Here is a 21,043-nt window from a genome sequence, read left to right as displayed (position 1 = left end):
CCGCGTCAATTATGAATTTCTTGTAAGCTGTATCGATTAGATATTTAGACAATGATCTCAACCGTTTAAATTTATTAAAAAAGAACAACGTACCATACCTTTTATATAATCTATGGGCTTTGGTTTTACGTTTTAAAACCCTTATTATTTGTGGAGAATACCAAGAAGGATAACGATTTTTACTTTGAGCTTTACTAACATGACGCAATGGTACAGTAATATCGAATATTTCATAGACAGTTTTGTAGAAAAGTTCACATGCCTCAGTAGGATTAGTAGATTCTAAAATGGGGCTCCAGTCAGCGTATAGGAATAGGTTGTACATGCGTGCATAATCAGCCTTTCTAAAATTATATGAAGGATGGCTGTTATTAATTGCAAATTTAGCCTGAGAATGGAATACTTTAAAAAGAAACTGAAGAGCAGGATGATAGGGATCTTCCTTTACAGCTTTACCTTTCAAATAATTATTAGGGTTTTTTTTCAAATGTACAATTCTTGGCTTTTCAATTATCTGATTTTTCAGTTTCTGTATTTTTTCAAATCTCCGATTTATCGGTTTTTAAATTTTTCGGTTTTTCAGTGTTTCGTCTTTTCCACGTTACAATTTTTCAATGGGTCTTTTTTACAATTTCTTAATTTTTTAGTTTTCCGGTTTTCATTTTTGTTTTTTGCTTTTTCAATTTTTCACTTTCTCCATTTTTAATTACCCAGGGTTTTCAGGTTTCAATACATGTTACAATTTTTCGATTTTTCAATTTTAAAATTTTTGCGATATTTTTTTCAGTTTTTAAGTCTCATTTTTTCCTTTTTTTTTTCAAGTTTTCTTTATTTCTCAATTCTTCGATTTTCAATTCAGTTCAAAATTTTGAATAAATTTGTCCCTTTGTTGAACAATTAAAAAATGACAAATCTAAAAAATGAAGAAATAAAAATCGAAAATTTGAAAAATTTTACATCGAAAAACTGCAGAATTGCTTCGTTTTGTCGATATTTCAATTTCTCGATTTTTAATAAATCAGGGTTTTCAGGTTTCTATATTACAATTTTTCGATTTTTCATTTGTTTTTTCAATTATCCACTTGTTTAATTTTTTGATTTTTCAATTTTATAATTTTTAGACGTTTCAATGTTACAATTTTTTGATTTTTAAAGTTTTCAAAATTTCGGTTTGAATAAATTTGTCCTTTTGTTGAACAATAAAAAATGAAAATCGAGAATTTGAAAAATTTTACATCGAAAAATTGCAGAATTGTTTCGTTTGGTCGATTTTTTAATATCTCGATTTTTAATTGTTGCATTTTTTAAGTTTCGGTGTCAGTTATTCGATTTGCAAAATTTCGCTTTGATTAAAATTGAAAATCAAGAACTTGAAAACTTTGAAATTGAAAAATTGCAAAATTGTTTAGTTTTTTCAATTTTTCGGTGTCTCGATTTTTTAGTTTTTGGATTTTTCATTTTAAAATTTTTGTATTCTTCATTGTTTCAATGATTTTTAGTTCGGATAAATTTGTTCTTTTGCTGAAAAATAAAAAAACACGAAATTGAAAAATTAAAAAGCTAAAAGTTTAAACTTCAAAAAATTGTAAAATCGGAGAACTAACCAAATAATCCGATACGGGTCACAATCGCTTAAAATTAGTGTCAGTAATGTCGGGCTGTCGTTTCTCGGTATTCTCTGTTTGTCGTCTTTAAATAACACCTTGTATAGTTGACACAATTGGTGGTAATAGGAGGCACGAGAAAAGTAAATCGGTACACAAACTATTAATTTATTGTATTAATTTCACGTACAAATTTAGTGCAACATAACCTCACTTTTCACGAAACGCAAAATTTAATTGAATTAAAAAATACTTTCAATTTTATCTGCAACGATAAACAAATACAATAAAGATCAAACTTATCTGTTTGTTTCCTGTCGTGAATTTCTTGATTTTAATTGTAGTTTAGTCAAAAATAATTTTCTTACTTGTTGTTACCGGAAGGGCTGGATCATTACTGACAGACTCTAGATCCAGTACTGTGATTAAAAAACCAAAAGTAACCACCCACACAAATGGCGTTACTAAATTATACAAAAAAACACGAAATTAAGGCAGTTGTAATTTATAAAACAAAATAATTCGTGCATAATAAACCATTCGTGATAAATTCGGGTATTTTTGTAGCCGTAATAACTAATTATAGAAATGTGTGTTAGGCAACCAATAATTCACCACATGATACACAGGATGTTATCCTGTTAGTGTTTTCTAATGAAATAAATTCGCTTTTAGGGACGCCTCCCGCGACATCCTCTTGGCGCACGTGAAAGGCCACTACCCCCACGAACTCCAGGTGGGCCCGTCGACCCCGAGCCCGGCGCCCGAGACGACAATTCGAGGTGCCAGCCCTGATAAAGACGAGGCAAGTGTTAGCACGTCAGCGAAAGGGAGCCAAGCGCCCTTCCGCTGCGGTCACTGCAACCAGGTATCAAATTGGAAGCATGTCATTCAGGTACTAACACCGCTTACTAACAAACTAACAGATGCTTGTTTTGGGCCACGCTGTATGTGTGCGTACCGAGCCGCGGCCGAGGACAACGCATCAATTTGGCTGTGTTTCGCATGCGGTGGCGTATTCGAAAACGTTGGGTGTGTCGTGGATGAGTGTTGCATATTTTCATCTGCTTGCTGTTCGTGTGTGATTTTGCTTGTTTGTCCCTTTTGGATACGCCACTGTTTTCGTGCATGCTGTGTTTGCAACACTTTGACACGAGATTAATTTTTCCAAGGACACGGTGTTTGCGTATTTATGGGTTTTTGAAAAGATGACAGACTAACACAATGGCTATTGTTCGATCGGTTGGCGATTGTTATTAAAAAGTCTAATCGTGATGGTTGGTGTTTAAAATTTCAAACGTTTGAAGGGATGCCAACTTAACGAGCCGGAATCCACTACCATTAAGTATTCACGAGCGGCTTGCGGCTTTCGACAATTTAATCTTTTATTAGTTTAGTTTATCGTTATTTATTCAGAAGAATAAGAAGTCGAAAGCAAACAGTTTTCGTAAATTTAAACTTGATGTCACCGGATTCGTAATGTGCTCTTTTCGTTTTATTCGTCGTGAATAAATTATTATTCGTTTTTCTTATTTTTCGTTGGCTGGGTTGATGCGGACGTCGTTGGGTTTTTCTGTTTTGTTTGGTTGGTAATAATTGATTTGAGTGGAATTACGACGGAATGACCGCGACGAATACAATTCCGTAATGCTTTATGATAACGTGGAATTACGGTTTTCCGTTCGCTTCGAGTATTTACTTAATCGGTTAAGATTTTTCGAGTTGGTGAAATTTCTGCCACACGAAACGGAGCGCTTTATCGCACGTTTGCGTTCTTTATCAGCGGCTTTGACTTAATATGTAAATAATGCGAAACACGAGTGTGGTAAATGCGCGGATTTAGAAGAATGCACGAAAAATTTAAACTGGACTTGTTTCGTCAAAGCAGTCATTTGCACACAAAGTACGTGAATATTTGAATTCGGAAGTAACAATGACCCGTCCGAAGAGGTTAAATTAAATTATTGGTCGCGCCATCTTGTGCCACATCAAACTTAAAAAGGCGCGAAATTCAAACACTTTTCATATTTCAGTAAATAAAATAACAAGTGCTTGATTTTAAATTAAAGTAGTGCCGTGGATTGTTCTTCGGCAACCACAGTGGACATGGTGTTTGCACGTGTGTCATTATTAATAATACAAGGAAGCCAAGGTAGACTTAGGAATATTTATGGAATGTTAATTATGTTGGCAGTATCCGTGTTTCATTGTGTCACTACAAAATGATACATTGTAAACGCAACTTTGTTGCAGTAATCGTACTAATGAATCTGGAACCTCTAGTTACTAAATTTACAAAGGATGCGTTAGGGTTCTTAGTGAAAGACAATCAGTTCATTATTTTGAGTACGTTTTTGTTGAGTACGGTTGGCAGCTGCGAGATTAGACGTTTTATCGATTTATTTAGAGTTTGTTTTAATTTACAGTGGATGTTATTGGATTTTTTAATGGATAGACAAATTTTGACTTTGAAAGTCGGTTTTGTAATTTTGAAAATACATTCCAAATTTTCTTTATTATTTTGATTTTTTCCGAATTTTTTTTTTTTTATTTTATAAAAGGTTCACTGTTAAATCTTATCTTAATCTTATGTCAGTGTCTTCATAATCTTGGCAAACCGAAACAAAGGAACAAAGAGACACATTCAGACTGAAAAAGGTAATTTAAAAATTTTTCCTACAAATTAAAAGTAAATAATTGTTCTTTTTTTTTTTCAAAAATGTGACGGAAGTTGAAAAAATGGAGCAGTCGAATTATCAAAAAATTGAATAATCTAGAAAAATTGATAAATCGAAAATTTGAAAAAATGAAATGTTAAAAAATTAAAACAACGGGAAATCGGAACAAAAAAATGTGAATTCGAAAAATTGAAGCAAAAGATGGAAAAATCGGGGAATCTAAAAACCGAGAAATCAAGAAATCGAAAAATCGAAGCATTAAAAATTGAAGTTGAAAGATCAGAAATTTGAACAATCGAAAAATGAAAAATTCCCAAAATTGAAATGTTGAAAAAATGAAAAATCGAAAAAACTGATGTGGAGAAATCGAAAATTTGAAAAAATAAAATGATAAAACATTTTTAAAAGGGAAATCGTCGATACATCAAAAAAAAATGAAAAATACATATAAAATTAAAAAAAGCAAACAAAAATTGAAACATTGATAAATCGAAACAAAATATCGAAAAATCGAAACATCAAAAGATTGAGAAATCCGATAGTCCAGAAATCGAAAAACCGAAAAATCAAGAAATCGAAAAATTGGGAAGTTGAGCAATCGAAAAATCGAAAAACTAAAAAAAGGAAAAATTAAAAACTTTCAAAATAAAAAAATCAGAAACAATGAAAATCGGTAAACTGAAAAATTGAAAAATTACCAAAATTGAAATATTGAAAAATTGGGCAATCGAAAAATCAAAACGTCGAAAAACCGATATGTTGTCAATTGAAAATTCGAAAATTGATAAATGAAAAATATACAATTAATAAAACGAGGAAAAATTGAAAAATCGATAAATCTAAACACGGAGAAATCGAAAAATCGAAACATTAAAAATTGAAAAATTGAAATATCGAGAACTCGAAACATCGAAAAACTAGAAAAAAGAAAAATTTAAATTGAGAAGCCGAAAAATCTAAAACCAATTTATCCATGTTATGAATTTTCAAATTTTTAGTTTTTGTTTTTTCATTGAAAAATTAAACAAATGAAAAATCGTTTTCGATTTTTCAATTTTTTCGAATTTTTAGTTTAGTTCTTTTAGTCCTTCTGTAACAATTTTGAGATATTTTAGTTTTTTGTGTTTCTAATTTTTCGATTTTTTAATTTTGCAATTTTTAATTTTTCGATTTCTTAATTTTTTCTATTTTTCATTTTTTGGTCTCTTTAATTTTGTTTCCAATTTTTCCATTTTTCAAATGTTTATTTCTTCAATTTTTCGATTTTTTAATTATGTACTTGATTTTTAAAATTTTTCGTTTCTTTAGTTTTTCAATTTTACGGTTTAGTTTTTTCAGTTCTTTAATTTGGAATTTTTCAATTTTGAGATATGTTAATTTTTCGTGTTTTCGATTTTCTAATTTTTTTGTTGATTTCCGATTTTTTAATTTTTTAATTTTTCTAAGAAACAGTGTTAGGATGTCCCTGTACCGAAATTGCAGTCTCCTTCACAATTTTTAAAAATTTAATTCGAATAAATTGTTATTTGTGTAGAAAAATTGAAAACTCATTTATTTATTTATTTATTTATTTAAATGAAAGTTACAGAGTGGAGGATATGTATTTAAAATCGAAAATAATGTAAAATTAAAGACCGAAAAATTAAAAATTGAAAAATCCAAAATCGAAAAATTGATACTTAAAAAATAGGGAACTGAAAAGTCGCTTATTTGAAAAATGGAAAAATCTAAAACCAATTTTTCCATTTTATGAATTTTCCAATAATTAGTTTTTAATTTTTCATTTTTTCGTTTCTTCAGTTTTTAGATTTTTCAGTTTTTCCATTTTACTATTTTTTGATGTTTCAGTTTTTCGATTTTTCATTGTTTGATTTTTCATTTTTTGGTCTCTTTAATTTTGTTTCCAATTATTCGATTTTTTAGTTTTTTTATTTGTAATTTTTTTAATTTTTAAAATTTTTCGTTTTACAATTTTGAGATATTTAATTCTTCGTATTTTCATGGTTCAGTTTTTCGATTTTTAATTTTTTCAAATTTTCAGTTTAGTTTTTTCAGTTCTTTTTCAGTTATGAGATATTTTAATTTTTCGAATTTTCTTTTTTTTTTAGATTTTTTAGATATTTCGATTTTTCATTTTTTGGTCTCTTTAATTTTGTTTTCAATTTTTCGTTTTTCATTCAACTTTACGATTTTTCACTTTTTTCATTTCACAATTTTTTGATTTTCAATTTTTTCGAATTGTTAGTTTTTCAATTGGTAGTCCTTCGAGTTTTTAGTTTGGTTTTTTGAGTTGTTCTATTTGTAATTTTTCAGTTTTGAGATATTTTAATTTTTCCTGTTTTCAATGTTTCAATTTTTCGATTTTCCGAAAAATCCTGAACTTGAAAAATTCCCTAAATTGAAATGTAGAAAAATTGGACAATCGAAAAATCAAAAAGTCGAAAAACCGATGTGAAATCGAAAGTTTGAAAAAATTAAATGTTAAAAAATTTTAAAATGGGAAATCGAAACATCAAAAAATCGTAAATTCGAAAAATTGAAAAATATAAAATTTAAAAAATTAAGAAAAATTAAAAATTGGAAAAATTGAAGAACTGAAAAATTGAAACATCGATAAATCGAAACAAAAGATCGAGAAATCGAAAAATTGGGAGGTTGAACAATCGAAAAATCGTAACATCAAAATCTCAATTAATCCGGCTATAGAAAAATCAAATAACTAAAAAAAAGGAAAAATTTAAAAACTTTAAAAATTAAAAATCTCAAAATCAGAATTTGTAAAAATCGGTAAGTTGGAAAACCGAAAAATCCTGAAATTGAAAATTTCCCAAAATTGAAATGTTGAAAAATTGGGCAATCGAAAAATCAAAAAGTCATGTTGTCAAATCGAAAATTCGAAAAAAATGAATGTTAAAAAAATCATAAAAATGGGAAATCGAAACAACAAAAAATCGTAAATTGGAAAAGTTGTTAAATGAAAAATATACAACTAATAAAATGAGGAAAAAACGAAAAATCGATAAATCTAAACATCGAAAGATTGAGAAGAAAAATCAAAACATGGAAATCTCGATAAATCCGGAATCGAAAAATCGAGAAACTAAAAAAGGAACTTTAAAAACCGAATAATTGAAAAATCTAAAAATTAGAGATTTTAAAAATCGGTAAATTGAAACACCGAATTGAAAACCAATTTTTCCATGTCATGAATTTTCAAATTTTTAGTTTTTGTCTTTTCATTGAAAAATTAAAAAAACGAACAATCGTTTCTTCAATTTTTCGATTTGCAGTTTTTCGATTTTTCAATTTTTTTCGAATTTTGAGTTTAACAATTTCTAATTTTTGTATTTTTTAATTTTTTCAATTTTTCACTTTGGATTTTTAAATTTTTTTCGATTTTTCATTTTTCGGCGTCTTTAATTTTGTCTCCAATTTTTGGATTCTTCAATTTTTCAAATGTTCATTTCTTCAATTTTTTAGATTTGTCGTTTCTTTAATTTTTCGATTTGCAATTTTTCTGTTTTTGACTTTTTCGTTTTACAGTTTTTCGATTTGCAATTTTTTCGTATATTCAGTTTTTCAATTTGTAGTTTTTCAATTTTTCAGGTTTAGTTTTTTCAGTTCTTCAATTTGCAATTTTTCAGTTTTGAGATATTTTAATTTTTGTCGATCTTGGATTTTTAATTTTTTTAATAAATAGCGTTACGATAATTTTTAAAAATTGAGTTTGAATAAATTGTTGTTTGTGTATAAAAATTGAAAAATTATTGATTTATTTATTTAAATGAAAGTAATACATATTTAAAATCGAAATAAATGTAAAATTAAAGAATTGAAAAATTAAAAATTGAAAAATTTAGAGATTGAAAATCGAAAAGTCAAAAAATTGAAAACTCAAAGTCGAAAAATTCATATGTACTTAAAAAATGGGAAACTGAAACTTCATTGAAAAATCGAAAAATCCAAAACCAATTTTTCCATTTTACAATTTTTTGATGTTTCACTCGAAAATTTCCAATGTTTTTCGATTTTTCATTTTTTGGTCTCTTTAATTTTGTTTTCAACTATTCGATTCTTCAAGTTTTACAATTTTGAATTTTTCGATTTTTTAGTTTCTCGATTTTTAATTTTCTGAATTTTTTAAATTTTTCGTTCTACAATTTTTTGATTTTCGGCTTTTTCGAATTTTCAGTTTACTTTTTCAGTTCTTCGTTTTCAATTATGAGATATTTTAGTTTTTCGAATTTCCATTTTTTTTTTATTTTAGTATATTTTGATTTTCAATTTTTTCGAATTGTTAATTTTTCAATTGATAGTCCTTCGAATTTTCAGTTTAGTTTTTTCATTTTTTCTATTTGTAATTTTTCAATTTTTAGATGTTTTAGTTTCTCAATTTTTTTTGTGTTTTTTGTGTTTCGTTTTCTCAATACATATTTCGATTTTAGTTTTTTTTTTACTTTTTAATTTTTCTGAGAAACAGTGTTACAATTCCAAAAATTGCAGGCGAAAATAATCCCAAAATCTCCTTCACAATTTTTACAAATTGGGTTTGAATAAATTATTTTTTTTTGTAGAAAGATTGAAAATAAAAAATCCAATTTCCATTTTTTTCTTATTTTAGTATATTTTGATTTTCAATTTTTTCGAATTGTTAATTTTTCAATTGATAGTCCTTCGAATTTTCAGTTTAGTTTTTTCATTTTTTCTATTTGTAATTTTTCAATTTTTAGATGTTTTAGTTTCTCAATTTTTTTTGTGTTTTTTGTGTTTCGTTTTCTCAATACATATTTCGATTTTGGTTTTTTTTTTTTTACTTTTTAATTTTTCTGAGAAACAGTGTTACAATTCCAAAAATTGCAGGCGAAAATAATCCCAAAATCTCCTTCACAATTTTTAAAAATTGGGTTTGAATAAATTATTTTTTTTTGTAGAAAGATTGAAAATAAAAAATCCAAAACAGTGTAAAGTTAAAGATTAAAATCAAAAAAAAAAAATGAAATATTAAAAATATAAAATTTAAAAAAAATCTAAAGAGAATCGTAAAATGTAAAATTAAGTAATTTAGAAAAATTGAAAAATTTAAAAATCAGTAATTTTAAAAATCCGTAAATTGAAAAACCAGAAAATTTAAAACCAATTTTTCCATTTTATCAATTTTCAAATTTTTGGGTTTTGATTTTTCAATTTTTCCATTTTACAATTTTTTGATATTTCAGTTTTTCAATTTTTGCTATTTTAAATTTTTTGGTCTCTTTAATTTTGTTTCCGATTTTTCGGTTTTTTAATTTCTCGATTTTTAATTTTTTTATTTTAAAAATGTTTCATTTCTTCCATTTGTCGATTTGCAGTTCTGCGATTTTTTATTTTTACAATTTTTTTGTTTTCAATTTTTTCGAATTTTCAGTTTTTCGATTTTCCAGTTTAGTTTTTTCAATTCTTCTATTTGAAATTTTTGAATTTTGCGATATTTTAATTTTTCGTGTTTTCAGTGTTTCAGTTTTTCGATTTTCCAATTTTTCTCGATTTTAGGTGTTACGATGTCCCCGTACCAAAATCTCCCTCACAATTTTTAAAAATTGAGTTTGAATAAATTGTTCTTTTTGTAGAAGAATTAAAAATCGAAAAATTGAAAACTCAAAGTCGAAAAATTGATACATAAAAAAATTGAAAAATCTAAAGCCAATTTTTCCATTTTATGAATTTCCAAATTTTCAGTTTTTAATTCTTCAATTTTTCGTTTCCTCAGTTTTTCGATTTTTAATTGTTTGATTTTTCATTTTTTGATCTCTTTAATTTTGTTTCCAAATTTTCGATTCTTCAATTTTTCCATTTTTCAATTTTTCGATTTGCAATTTTGCGATTTTCACTTTTTTGTTTTACAATTTTTCGATTTTTCTCTACTTTTTTCAGTTTTGAGATATTTTAATTCTTCGTATTTTCAATGTTTCAATTTTTCGATTTTCCAATTTTTTTCGAGTTTTAATTTCTCTATTTTCGTTGCCACTATTTTTCGATTTTAGTTTTTTTTTTTTTTTAATTTTTCTAAGAAACAGTGTTACGATGTTTCCGAACCAAAATTGCCGGTGAAAATAACCCCAAGATCCTTCACAATTTTTAAAAACGAAAATTGTAAAAACTGAAAAATTTCAAAATTAAAAATCGAAAAGTCGAAAATGGAAAAATTGAAAACTGAGAAAATGAAAATCAAAAGTTGCAAATTCGAAAATCTAAAAAAATTAAAAGTCAAGAACTTGGAAATTTGACCAAATAAAAAATTGAACAAAGATAAAATAAAAAAAAAATGAAAAACCTAAATTTATATAAATAGGAAGTTAAAAAAATGCAAAATTGTAAAAACCGGACAATTGAAAAACCAATCATTGAAAATTGTCATCGTGTACAGTCGTTTCATAGAAAATGGCCTGCGCAGAGCCAACTTTGCTTATTCCTTGTTATTAGTATTTATTATTAACATTGGGAGGTAAAGAACATTTTAGAGATATTTTTGAAATCTTAATAAACTTGGCAACACCGGTTAGATTACGTGACTACAAAATGATAAATTGTTATGGTGATACCACCTGCTGTTTCTAGTCGTCGCTTTTCAGTAATTACATCATTTATCTATTTTGTTACTGATTAGTAATTAAATTCGAATTTGGCGCCCTTTTACTGACCTCGATGTGGCTCAAAATGGCGCACAATTGTCACTAAGCGGGAAGAGGGTGTTCGCAGTTCGTTCTCATGTCTCCAAATCCATTCACTCATATTTACTATTAATCGGTAGAAGTAGATACTCACTCAAAACCTATTAACAAGCTTTTAAAGGTAAAACGTTGTCTAATATATATTTTTTTGTAGGTTTCTCACTAAAATTGCTCGTTGCTTCTTCAGAAAGTGAGTTCCGCTATCGAAAACGCCGTAACACCCAAATCTGGTTTCGATCTTGCTTAAACTGTGGTAGAATAGAATCTAAATCAGTACTCACAACCGTGTTTTCCAACAAAGCTAATATTAAAATCGCCACGAAAAGTATAACCGTTCGATACGAGCCGACTTAGTACTTGTTAGTACACTCATCCGCTAACGCTAACTTAAACACTGCATGTCGCACTGTCTCCGTATTTAGATAGTCGATTAACCCCCTAACCCGCTAACCGCACCGCCCCCACCTCGCCGGCCGCCCCTAACCTCCGTCCCTTTTACAGCGCCACTGCCGCCTCAAGCACAGCGGCGACATCCGCGTCGTCAGCAACAAGAACGGCCAGGAGAAGCTCGAGATCGAGGAGCAGACCGACGAGCCGGACCACGTGGACGTGCCGCAGGATGGCGCTTTCAAGTGTCCGTCGTGTCCGTTCTCGAGCGACGACCAGTCGGACTTGGATGGTCACCTACCGGGACACAACGCGGCCGCCGACAGCGTCCTCAAGTGTCAATTTTGCAACTTCTTCGTCAACAAGAAGGAGAACTTGTACGAGCATTTGCGGCTGCACGGGATCGCCGACCCGGAGGACTTCCTCGCCAAGCTGTACAGTCCCGACGGGGACTTCGGGAAGAGGTTCAAGTGCGCGGTGTGTCCCTACGTGACCAATTCCAAGTCGCAATACACGTATCACAAGCAGTTCCATAAGCCGAGGGGGGGACAGTATACTTGTACCCAGTGCAGCTACAACGTGAGTAAGAGACATCTTCTGCACCAGCACTTGAAGGTGCACGGGATCAGTGTGGGGTCGCAGAAGCACAACGGGGACGTGATCGACGTGGACGATATGTCGGACGAGATCGAAGAGGTGCAAGGGTTCGAGGGACAGGCATTCCCGGATATCCCGTTGGTGTGGGTGAGCAAGAACGGGAAGTTCGCTAAGATGTTCAAGTGTCGGTTTTGTCCGCACGTGAACTTGAGGAAGGTGAATATACAGGAGCACGAGAAGATGCATAGCGTGAGGGAGAAGAATCCGAACTCGAGTCGGGGCAGCGACGTGGAGCACCGGTGCAGCGAGTGCAACTACGTTTGCAACAATGCGGGTGTGCTGTCGTCGCACTCTAAAGTACACCAGGGGTTGTACGGGACGGTGCACTGTCTCGTGGATCAAGTGAAAACCGACGAAGAGCAGATTCGCGAGTTGAGCAAGTTCTTGAACCCTCCGACTATGGAGACGATCAATTTGGATGACTACGAGAACGCGGAGGCTAGCGGTTTGGTGGAAAGCGAAGAGGGTGACGACGACGTGTCGTTGTACTTTTGTATGGAGTGTCCGGCACGCTTCCTCAAAGAGAACGAATACAAAATCCACGTTAGGTTGCACGGATTGAGGTCGTACTACAAGTGCGACCACTGTTCCTACTCGGCTAGACAGAAACCACATCTGCTAGCCCACAAGAACGTGCACTCGCAGCAGTACCAAGAGCGTACTCAAGTGTTGCAGAGTATGCACAAGAGCCACAACCACCAACCCGAGTTGTACAATACCGCCAACTGCGACGGTGAGATAATTTGGGTGGTCTGTTCCGACCCCAAATCCGACATAGAAATGGAAGAAATAAGTGCCGTTATCAGTAAACCGTCGAAGTCGAGCCTCAACGTCCCCCTCTCGGGTACCGAGCTCTTCCAGCAGAAGTCCGAAGCCGAGCAAAAGCAAGCCCAACTCCTCAAGGAGTCGTCGCCGAAGCCCTCGGACCCCCAATTCGGCACCCTCATGCACGGCAACCCGAACTTCGTCTACCCCACGTACTTGAAGAACGGCAAAATGAAAGAAAAGCGCTACAAGTGTCACAAGTGCCCTAGCGCGTTCGAGAAACGCGAGCAATACAAAGTGCACTTGAACCTGCACGGTTCCAAGCAGAAGTACAATTGCGAGTACTGCGACTACTCGGTCAAGTACTACGCCAACTACGTGCAACACTTGAAGAAGCACAAGATGAGTTCGGAGGCGTTGGCGGCGCGCGATTGCGACGACGTCGAGATGGAGGTGGAGGAGGAAGTTACCGAAGACGCGATGAGCGAGAGGAAGCTGTCGCTGGGCGATCAGCAAGCTTACAATATCCTGCAGCAACGGTTGTTAGTCAATAGTGCTAGTCCGAAGGAGGAGGAGAAGAAGACGTTCACGTGCCCGAGTTGTCCGTACGTGAATTACAGGAAGGACGCGGTGGACAACCACCAGAAGCGGCACGTCAGCGTGTCGGGGACTAAAAACAATTACACGTGCGAGCACTGTGATTATTCGGTTCCGCAAGTGCACTTTCTGAGGGATCATACCAAGTTGCACTTCTTACCAAAAAGTGGCCAAGTGGAAGGGTACATGGTGTGTGATAATTTCAAGCTGGTGTCGAAGAAGGTCGACGACGAGGAGAAGAGCGGGGAGGTGGTGTTCGAGGAGAACGGGGGGGAGGAGAAGGAGTTCCTGCCGCCGCTGAGTGAGGACGTTTCGGAAAAGTTCAATAATAACGACGGGGAGAAACAGTTCGTTAACGTAGATACGGGGGAAGTAGCGGGGGGTAGTGACAAGATGGAGAGTTAGTCAAATTTCTAGTGATAATTATCGTATTGTGAGGACTAACGAGGTTTGCCTTAGTCTTTAATATAGAGAGTATTTCTACAGAGTATTTTCACATATTGCTAGTACATTTTCAAGATCGTAGTATTAATTTCAATTTTCTTACCTTGAATAGTCTTGTATCTTGTATTTATTTTATCTTATTGATGTTCTTCATTATCATGGGTTTATTAATTAATAACGCCAAAGCATTTAATGCCAAATTTTGCCATAATTGTTGTATTTGTATTGTTTACAGAGAATATATGAGTTCTATTGCATCCAAAACGTGTTTCACTTTTTAATAGGGACACCTCGATGGACACTGAAAACCATTTTTCTGATTTTTTTAGTACTTCCCGAGCGTAAGCTAAAACACCACCACCAGACGTCATCTCCATAATGTACAAATAATAAAAAAAATAAGTGTTTTTAATTTTACAAAATAAGATCCCCCCCCACTTGTGGTGTTTGACCCTAAACATCCGGATTTTTGAAAATCCAAAACCGAATGCTCTTAAATCTTGCAAACGGTTTAAGGTAATCGTAATCAAGGTAAATCGTTAATCAAAATTCATTTGTTTAACTCCTCAAAAAATTGATGACGTCATCATCGTCATCATTTTGTAATGGAGAAACTCACTTGAAATAACGCATAACACGCTTCTTTATATTTATTTACTTTAGCATCGCATACATAACTTTTTTTAACTTACAAAGGTTATTTATCATAAAGAAATAAAATTGGCAAAATCAAATGTTACAATTTTTTGATGTCACAAGTTCTTGTTTTTTCTTTTATTTTTCGATTCATCGATTTTTAGTTTCGCAATTTGTAATTTTTCAACTTTTTAATTTTACATTGTTTCGAATTTAAATTTTTTTTATCACAAGTTTGCGTCTTTTTATTTTCTTTCATTTTTCAATATTTTGGTTTCATAATTTTTACTTCTTTGAATTTATCGTTGCTTCAATGTTTGGTTTGCAACTTTTTAATTTTGAAATTTTTTTATTTTGCAAATTTTCATTTTTTGGCTTCTACAATTTTACAAATTCTTAATTTGTTTTCAGTTTCATAATTTTTGTCTTAAATGTTTTTTGTTTCCTCAATTTTTCAAGTTTTTGATTTTTTCATTTTTAGTTTCTCAGTTTTTAGTTTCTGAAGTTCTTGATTTTATTTTTCAACTTTTCAATTTTACAATTTTTAAGTTTTCGGTTTGTTTCTTCAATTCCTCAAGTTCTTAATTCATAATTCATGTTTTTCTTGAGTCTAATTTTCCAATTTTTCGATTTTAAAATGTTTTATCACAAGTTTCCGTTTTATTTTCTTCCATTTTTCAATGTTTCGGTTTCATAATGTTTCCAATTTTTCGTTCCTTCAATGTTTGGTTTGCAATTTTTGATTCTTCAATTTTTCACTTCTACAATTTTACAAAATTCTTGACGTTTTTTCAGTTTCTCAATTTTACAATTTTTGTCTTCACTTTTCGTTTCCTCGACTTTTCAAGTTTTTGGTTTTTCATTTTCCCGATTTTTTCATGTTTATTTTCTCGATTTTATATCACAATCTTTCGTTTGTTCATTTCCTTTATATTTTCAATGTTTCTTTCGATTTTATAACTTTTCCAGTTTTTAAATTTTTCAGTTTTGCAAAATTCCGTTTTTTCGATTTTTAAGGTTCTCAATTTTTAATTTTTCGATTTTTCAATTTTTCGGTTCTTCAAATTTTCGAGTTTTTAGATTTTTCAAAGTTTTCATTTTATAAGTTTTCGTTTTTTCATTCGTGAGTCTTCAATTTTGCAATGTTTCCGTTCTTTTGATTCGAAAAACCGGAAAAAACTGAAAAAACCAAAAATTTTTTCATTTTTGGTTTCTCAATTTTTAGTTTTCGAAGTTCTTGATTTTTATTTTTCAGCTTCTCGATTTTACGATTTTTAAGTTTTCAGTTGTTCGATTCTTCAATTTTTCAAATTCTTAATCCATAATTCATGTTTTTCTTGGTTTTTAATTGTCCAATTTTTCGATTTTAAAGTTTTTTGTCACAAGTTTCCGTTTTTTTCATTTTCTTTCATTTTTCAATGTTTCCATTCAATTTTTCGTTTCTTCGACGTTTTGGTTTGCAGTTTTTTAGCTTTGAAATCATTCGATTTTACAATTTTTCATTTTTTCTATTTTTCGTTTTTTGATTTTTTAATTTCTCTGCCTAATTTTACAATTTTTTAGTTTTCAGTTGTTCGTTCCTTCAATTTTTCAAGTTTTTAATTTATAATCCATGCTTTCTTGATGTTTAATTTTCCAATTTTTCGATTTTAAATTTTTTTAGCACAAGTTCTCGTTTTTCATTTTCTTTTATTTTCAATCTTTCCATTTTACAATCTTCAATTTTCGTTTTTTCAAATTTAATTTTGTCAAGTTTTACTTCTGAAATTTTTCGATTTTACAATTTTTCGTTTTTTCAGTTTTTTGTTGTTCGTGTTTCGATTTTTCAATATTTCGCTTCTCTAATTTTTCAGGTTCTTGATTTTTATTTTTCAATTTCTGAATTTTACAATTCTTCGTTTCCTTAATTTTTCAAGTTCTTGATTTTGTCATTTTGGCGATTTTTTCATGTTTATTTTCTCGATTTTATATCACAATCTTTCGTTTGTTCATTTCCTTTATATTTTCAATGTTTCTTTCGATTTTATCATTTTTCCTTTATTCAGTTTTTCAAATTTTCAATCTTTGAATTTTCAGTTCCTCGATTTTTCAATTTTGAAATTTTTCAATTTTTTGTTTCTTCAATTTTTCAAGTTCTTGATTTCAAGTTTTTAGACTTTTCAAAGTTTTCATTTTCTACGTTTTCGTTTTTTCATTCGTGAGTTTTACATTGCAAAATTTTACAATTTTGCAATGTTTCCATTCTTTTGATTCGAAAAGTTAAAAAACCGGAAAAAACTGAAAAAACGAAAAATTTCAAAACTGAAAAAGGGGACAATCGAACAACTCGAAAAACTAAAAATCGAGAACTTTAAATCGAAAAAATTAATGAATAGAAAAATTGGAAAGAAGAAAAAAAAAAGGAATCGAATCGAAAAATCGTAATCAAGGTAAATCGTTAATCAAAATTCATTTGTTTAACTCGTCTCAAAAAATTGATGACGTCATCATCGTCGTCATTTTGTAATGGAGAAACTCACTTGATCATAAAGAAATAAAATTGACAAAATCAAATGTTCAAATTTTTCAAAAAATTTTAATTCAGTTACCGTCGACCAATTTTTTGATGTCATTTTTTCTTTTATTTTTCAATTCTTCGATTTTTAGTTTCGCAATTTGTAATTTTTCAACTTTTTAATTTTACATTGTTTCGAATTTAAATTTTTTATCACAAGTTTCCGTCTTTTTATTTTCTTTCATTTGTCAATATTTTGGTTTCATAATTTTTCATTGCTTCAATGTTTGGTTTGCAACTTTTTAATTTTGAAATTTTTGTATTTTGCACATTTTCATTATTGGATTTTTCGATTTTTTAGTTTGTCAAATTTTAATTTTTCTATTTTTCAATTTTTGGCTTCTACAATTTTACAAAATTCTTGATTTGTTTTCAGTTTCATAATTTTTGTCTTAAATGTTTTGTTTCCTCAATTTTTCAAGTTTTTGATTTTTTCATTTTCCCGATTTTTTCATTTTTAGTTTCTAAAGTTCTTGATTTTATTTTTCAACTTTTCAATTTTACAATTTTTAAGTTTTCAGTTTTTTTATTTACTTTCATTTTTCAGTTCTTCCGTTTTCAATGTTTCGGTTTCATAATTTTTCCAATTTTTAGAATTTTCGATTTTTTAGTTTTTCAATTTTTCACTTCTACAATTTTACAAAATTCTTGATTTTTTTTTTCAGTTTCTCAATTTTACAATTTTTTGTCTTTTTTGTATGTTCTCGATTTTCTGTCACAATTTTTCGTTTTTTCATTTACTTTATTTTTTTCAATGTTTCATTCGATTTTATCATGTTTCGGTTATTTAGTTTTTCAAATTTTCAATCTTTGATTTTTCATTTCCTCGATTTTCGAGTTTTTAAATTTTAAATTCGGAAAAAACCGAAAAAACGAAAAATTTCGAAACAGAAAAAGTGGAAAATCGAAAAACTGCATATCGAACAACTGAAGAAACAAAACATTGAAAAAAGAAGAAAAAAGTTGAGAAACTGTAATACTGAAAATTCAGAAAATTAAAAATTGAGAAACGGAAAAATCAAAAAAATTAAAAATTGTAACATCGAAAACTTGAAAATTTTGGAAATCGAGCGACTGAAAAATAGAAAAAATGAAAGTTAAAAAAATGAGTAATTATGAATCAAGGGAAATGGAAAAACGAAAAATTGTAATATACTTAAAATGTGGAAAATGAAAATTAAAAAATTGGGGTTAAATAGAAAACAAAAGGCAGCAACTTAAAAAAACTGAGGAAACGAAAAATCGAAATATTAAAAACATTGAGAAATCGAAAAAATGAAAAATTGTAATATCGAAAAATTGAAAAATTTGGTAGTCGAGAATTCTAAAATGCCAAAATTGAAAAAGTGACGATTTTTTTAAATTATACCTTATTTAACATTTAACATGAAAATTTGAAAAATTGCAAATCAAAAATTGAAGAAACGAAAAATTACAAAATCTAAAAGTTGAAAAATTGAAAAATACAAAAACTGAAAAATTTTACATTGAAAAAAAGAAAAATTGTGAAATCAAGACACTGAAAAACCAAACCCAAAAAACTGAAAATCGAAAAATTGAAGAAATGAAAAACTGAAATTGAAGAAACAAAATAAATTCAGAACAATGAAAAATTGAAAAACTAAACTATAACATAAAGCAAACAAAAAATCTAATGAAAAATTACAAAGCAAAAATTTGAAGAAATGAAAAAATGAAGATACCAAGAAAATAAAAAATTTCAAATCGACACATTTGAAAAAACGAAAAATTATAAAAATAAAGGAGACAAAAAACCGTAATGGAAAATTATAAAGCGAAAATTTAAAGAAATGAAAAATTGAAGAAACCAAAAAAAAAAGATAAATTGAAAGATTGTAAATCGAAGATTTGAAAAATGAAAAATTGAAAAAACAAAAAGTAATAAATTTCGAACAATGAAAAATTGAAAAAATATAAAAATTAAGAAAACAAAAAACTAACAAAAAATTTCAAATCGAAAATTTCAAATACTGAAGAATCGAAAAATTGCGAAATCTAAAAATAAAAATTGAAGAAACAAAAAAGAAAAATCGAAAATTTTCAAATCGAAAAATTCGAAGCGAAAATTTAAAGAAAAAAACTGCAAAAATCTAAAGATTGAAATTGAAGAAACAAAAAATAATAAATTGCAACAATAAAAAATTGAAAAAATATAAAAATAAGGCAAAAACGAAAAATTTCAAGAAATGAAAAATTAAAGAATCGAAAAATTGCAAAATCTAAAAATTGAATGAACAAAAAAATGATAAATTGCAAAAATTGCAAATCCAAAATTTGAAAAAATAAAGAAAATAAGACCCCAAATCCGACATAGAAATGGAAGAAATAAGTGCCGTTATCATCAGTAAACCGTCGAAGTCGAGCCTCAACGTCCCCCTCTCGGGCACCGAGCTCTTCCAGCTGAAGTCCGAAGCCGAGCAAAAGCAAGCCCAACTCCTCAAGGAGTCGTCGCCGAAGCCCTCGGACCCCCAATTCGGCACCCTCATGCACGGCAACCCGAACTTCGTCTACCCCACGTACTTGAAGAACGGCAAAATGAAAGAGAAGCGCTACAAGTGCCACAAGTGCCCTAGCGCGTTCGAGAAACGCGAGCAATACAAAGTGCACTTGAACCTGCACGGTTCCAAGCAGAAGTACAATTGCGAGTACTGCGACTACTCGGTCAAGTACTACGCCAACTACGTGCAACACTTGAAGAAGCACAAGATGAGTTCGGAGGCGTTGGCGGCGCGCGATTGCGACGACGTCGAGATGGAGGTGGAGGAGGAAGTTACCGAAGACGCGATGAGCGAGAGGAAGCTGTCGCTGGGCGATCAGCAAGCTTACAATATCCTGCAGCAACGGTTGTTAGTCAATAGTGCTAGTCCGAAGGAGGAGGAGAAGAAGACGTTCACGTGCCCGAGTTGTCCGTACGTGAATTACAGGAAGGACGCGGTGGACAACCACCAGAAGCGGCACGTCAGCGTGTCGGGGACTAAAAACAATTACACGTGCGAGCACTGTGATTATTCGGTTCCGCAAGTGCACTTTCTGAGGGATCATACCAAGTTGCACTTCTTACCAAAAAGTGGCCAAGTGGAAGGGTACATGGTGTGTGATAATTTCAAGCTGGTGTCGAAGAAGGTGGACGACGAGGAGAAGAGCGGGGAGGTGGTGTTCGAGGAGAACGGGGGGGAGGAGAAGGAGTTCCTGCCGCCGCTGAGTGAGGACGTTTCGGAAAAGTTCAATAATAACGACGGGGAGAAACAGTTCGTTAACGTAGATACGGGGGAAGTAGCGGGGGGTAGTGACAAGATGGAGAGTTAGTCATATTTCTAGTGATAATTATCGTATTGTGAGGACTAACGAGGTTTGCCTTAGTCTTTAATATAGAGAGTATTTCTACAGAGTATTTTCACATATTGCTAGTACATTTTCAAGATCGTAGTATTAATTTCAATTTTCTTACCTTGAATAGTCTTGTATCTTGTATTTATTTTATCTTATTGATGTTCTTCATTATCATGGGTTTATTAATTAATAACGCCAAAGCATTTAATGCCAAATTTTGCCATAATTGTTGTATTTGTATTGTTTACAGAGAATATATGAGTTCTATTGCATCCAAAACGTGTTTCACTTTTTAATAGGGACACCTCGATGGACACTGAAAACCATTTTTCTGATTTTTTTAGTACTTCCCGAGCGTAAGCTAAAACACCACCACCAGACGTCATCTCCATAATGTACAAATAATAAAAAAAATAAGTGTTTTTAATTTTACAAAATAAGATCCCCCCCCACTTGTGGTGTTTGACCCTAAACATCCGGATTTTTGAAAATCCAAAACCGAATGCTCTTAAATCTTCCAAACGGTTTAAGGTAATCGTAATCAAGGTAAATCGTGAATCAAAATTTATTTGTTTAACTCGTCGCAAAAAATTGATGACGTCATCATCGTCGTCATTTTGTAATGGAGAAACTCACTTGAAATAACGCATAACACGCTTCTTT

General features: G+C 30.9%; 2 protein-coding genes across 10 annotated transcripts in view; both read left to right on the top strand.

Moving 5' to 3' along the window:
• Positions 1-14,103, top strand: part of LOC135131098 (uncharacterized protein) — a 272,956-nt gene extending 258,853 nt beyond the window's left edge. For 8 of the 9 annotated variants that reach the window (XM_064058639.1, XM_064058641.1, XM_064058637.1 and 5 more), the window contains 2 exons: positions 2,280-2,499; positions 11,491-14,103. In XM_064058639.1, the coding sequence (XP_063914709.1) occupies positions 2,280-2,499; positions 11,491-13,800 (2,530 nt within the window). In that variant the 3' untranslated portion in view covers positions 13,801-14,103. The remainder of the gene's footprint in view (positions 1-2,279; positions 2,500-11,490) is intronic. The other variant, XM_064058642.1, reaches the window with a different exon arrangement.
• A 5,263-nt stretch (positions 14,104-19,366) lies between these two features.
• On the top strand, positions 19,367-20,356 carry LOC135130751 (zinc finger protein 675-like). Its single transcript, XM_064058171.1, has one exon. The coding sequence runs from the start codon at positions 19,367-19,369 to the stop codon at positions 20,354-20,356; it is 990 nt and encodes a 329-aa protein (XP_063914241.1).
• Positions 20,357-21,043: the final 687 nt, after the last annotated feature.

This window comes from Zophobas morio, unplaced genomic scaffold, assembly GCF_036711695.1.
Source record: "Zophobas morio isolate AGI-343-1 ecotype UQ-CSIRO unplaced genomic scaffold, CSIRO_AGI_Zmor_V1 ptg000018l, whole genome shotgun sequence".
Taxonomy (NCBI): domain Eukaryota; kingdom Metazoa; phylum Arthropoda; class Insecta; order Coleoptera; family Tenebrionidae; genus Zophobas; species Zophobas morio.
This window is presented reverse-complemented; position numbering and strand designations above follow the sequence as displayed.

Bases quoted from the DNA above. Each gene is read 5' to 3' on its own strand.
- LOC135130751 (XM_064058171.1), top strand. From the start codon at position 19,367: ATGGAAGAAATAAGTGCCGTTATCATCAGTAAACCGTCGAAGTCGAGC.